The 1,583-nt window shown below is 44.1% G+C and overlaps 1 protein-coding gene across 2 annotated transcripts in view; it reads left to right on the top strand.

Annotated features, from left to right (window-relative positions):
- The window catches only part of LOC108623256 (alanine aminotransferase 1), a 12,246-nt gene that overhangs the window by 8,656 nt on the left and 2,007 nt on the right, over positions 1-1,583 (top strand). For both annotated transcript variants that reach the window (XM_018021641.2, XM_026812112.1), the window contains one exon: positions 1,019-1,348. In XM_018021641.2, the coding sequence (XP_017877130.1) occupies positions 1,019-1,348 (330 nt within the window). The remainder of the gene's footprint in view (positions 1-1,018; positions 1,349-1,583) is intronic.

Genomic DNA, 1,583 nt, shown 5'->3' with positions numbered 1-1,583 from the left:
TTTTAAACGTGGGCAAGGTGCGTGTAACAGATACTGTTTACACGAAACTGGAGCTGCTTATGATGTCGAACTACCGGCCGACTAGTTAAACGGCTCTCCTTACTAAGTTTGTTAGCTCCAGAATGACACAGCTTGACCCCTTCGTATCTTGAGGGATAATGAAACAGATCAGTGAACTTATGGTGTACGAAATCCCTTGTGACAGTAGTGGGGATTACCATTTGGTGGGGGTATGCTAGGCATAGGTCGGTAGTCAGAGTCGTTGCTTATTCTTAAGATCGTTTTAAGCATTTGCTTAAGTCCATGTTCCCTGTACACGACAGGGACTGGAAATATGGGATAGACAGGGATAGCAAATTCTTCAAACGATCTTAAGAATAAGCAACGACTCTGACTACCGACCTATGCCTAGCATACCCCCACCAAATGGTAATCCCCACTACTGTCACAAGGGATTTCGTACACCATAAGTTCACTGATCTGTTTCATTATCCCTCAAGATACGAAGGGGTCAAGCTGTGTCATTCTGGAGCTAACAAACTTAGTAAGGAGAGCCGTTTAACTAGTCGGCCGGTAGTTCGACATCATAAGCAGCTCCAGTTTCGTGTAAACAGTATCTGTTACACGCACCTTGCCCACGTTTAAAACGCTGTTACACAAGCATTCACGTTACCATAAAGAAGTATCGTAAAATTCGAGAAATTTTATAAATCAAATAAATAAATTGGCAAATTCTGGTCGTGCGTCATTCGCACGTGCGAGAAAAAAATTCCACGATGAACCTGACGTTTTCTCGACACGTACAGCTGCCAAGGCTTCGGCTTGTCAGACGAATCAGTCTGTGAGTCATAAAGTGATGATGACTGTCTTCCGTACGTTTGTGTTCAAACCGCATGAGAAATGGAACCTTACTTGTCCCGTCCTTTGGGTTTCTTTAACGCTCCCTGGATGTTGCTTTACACGTGAAAAGATGAAGGGGGGATAGATAATAATTGAAGAATACCCGGTTTTATTTCAGGGGGCCAAGAAACCTTTCAAGGAGGTCATAAAGGCAAATGTGGGGGATGCACATGCTATGGGGCAGCGGCCCATCACTTTCCTCAGGGAGGTCTTGACTCTGACGGTGTCACCGAGCCTCCTCAACGACCCCAACTACCCCGAGGATGCTAAGGAGCGAGCCAGAACTATATTGCAACAATGTAAAGGTGGCAGCGTCGGTGCGTACTCGGAATCGGCCGGAATCGAGATCATCCGTAAACATGTGGCGCAGTACATCGAGAAGAGAGATGGATTCCCTTCTGACTATCGCAATATCATCTTGTCGAACGGCGCCTCGGATGGGATCAAAGTGTGCAGATTATTTCTCTTCTATTATGGGTTTAGGCTGATTATAAAGTTAGAGACTGGTTTTGTAGACAGATTAGCGGATTTTTATACGAAATTAATGGCTTCGCCAATCACTGACGTGATATCGAATTAGTCGATTACTCCGGAAGTATTCGAGAAGAAAATTGTATACGATCTTTTTGCAGGAAATAGCAGTAGATACAACTTTTATTTGAAGCATTTTTCGAAATTTTCCA

This window comes from Ceratina calcarata, unplaced genomic scaffold, assembly GCF_001652005.2.
Source record: "Ceratina calcarata isolate Rehan_Ccalc_2016 unplaced genomic scaffold, ASM165200v1 scaffold257.2, whole genome shotgun sequence".
NCBI lineage: Eukaryota > Metazoa > Arthropoda > Insecta > Hymenoptera > Apidae > Ceratina > Ceratina calcarata.
This window is presented reverse-complemented; position numbering and strand designations above follow the sequence as displayed.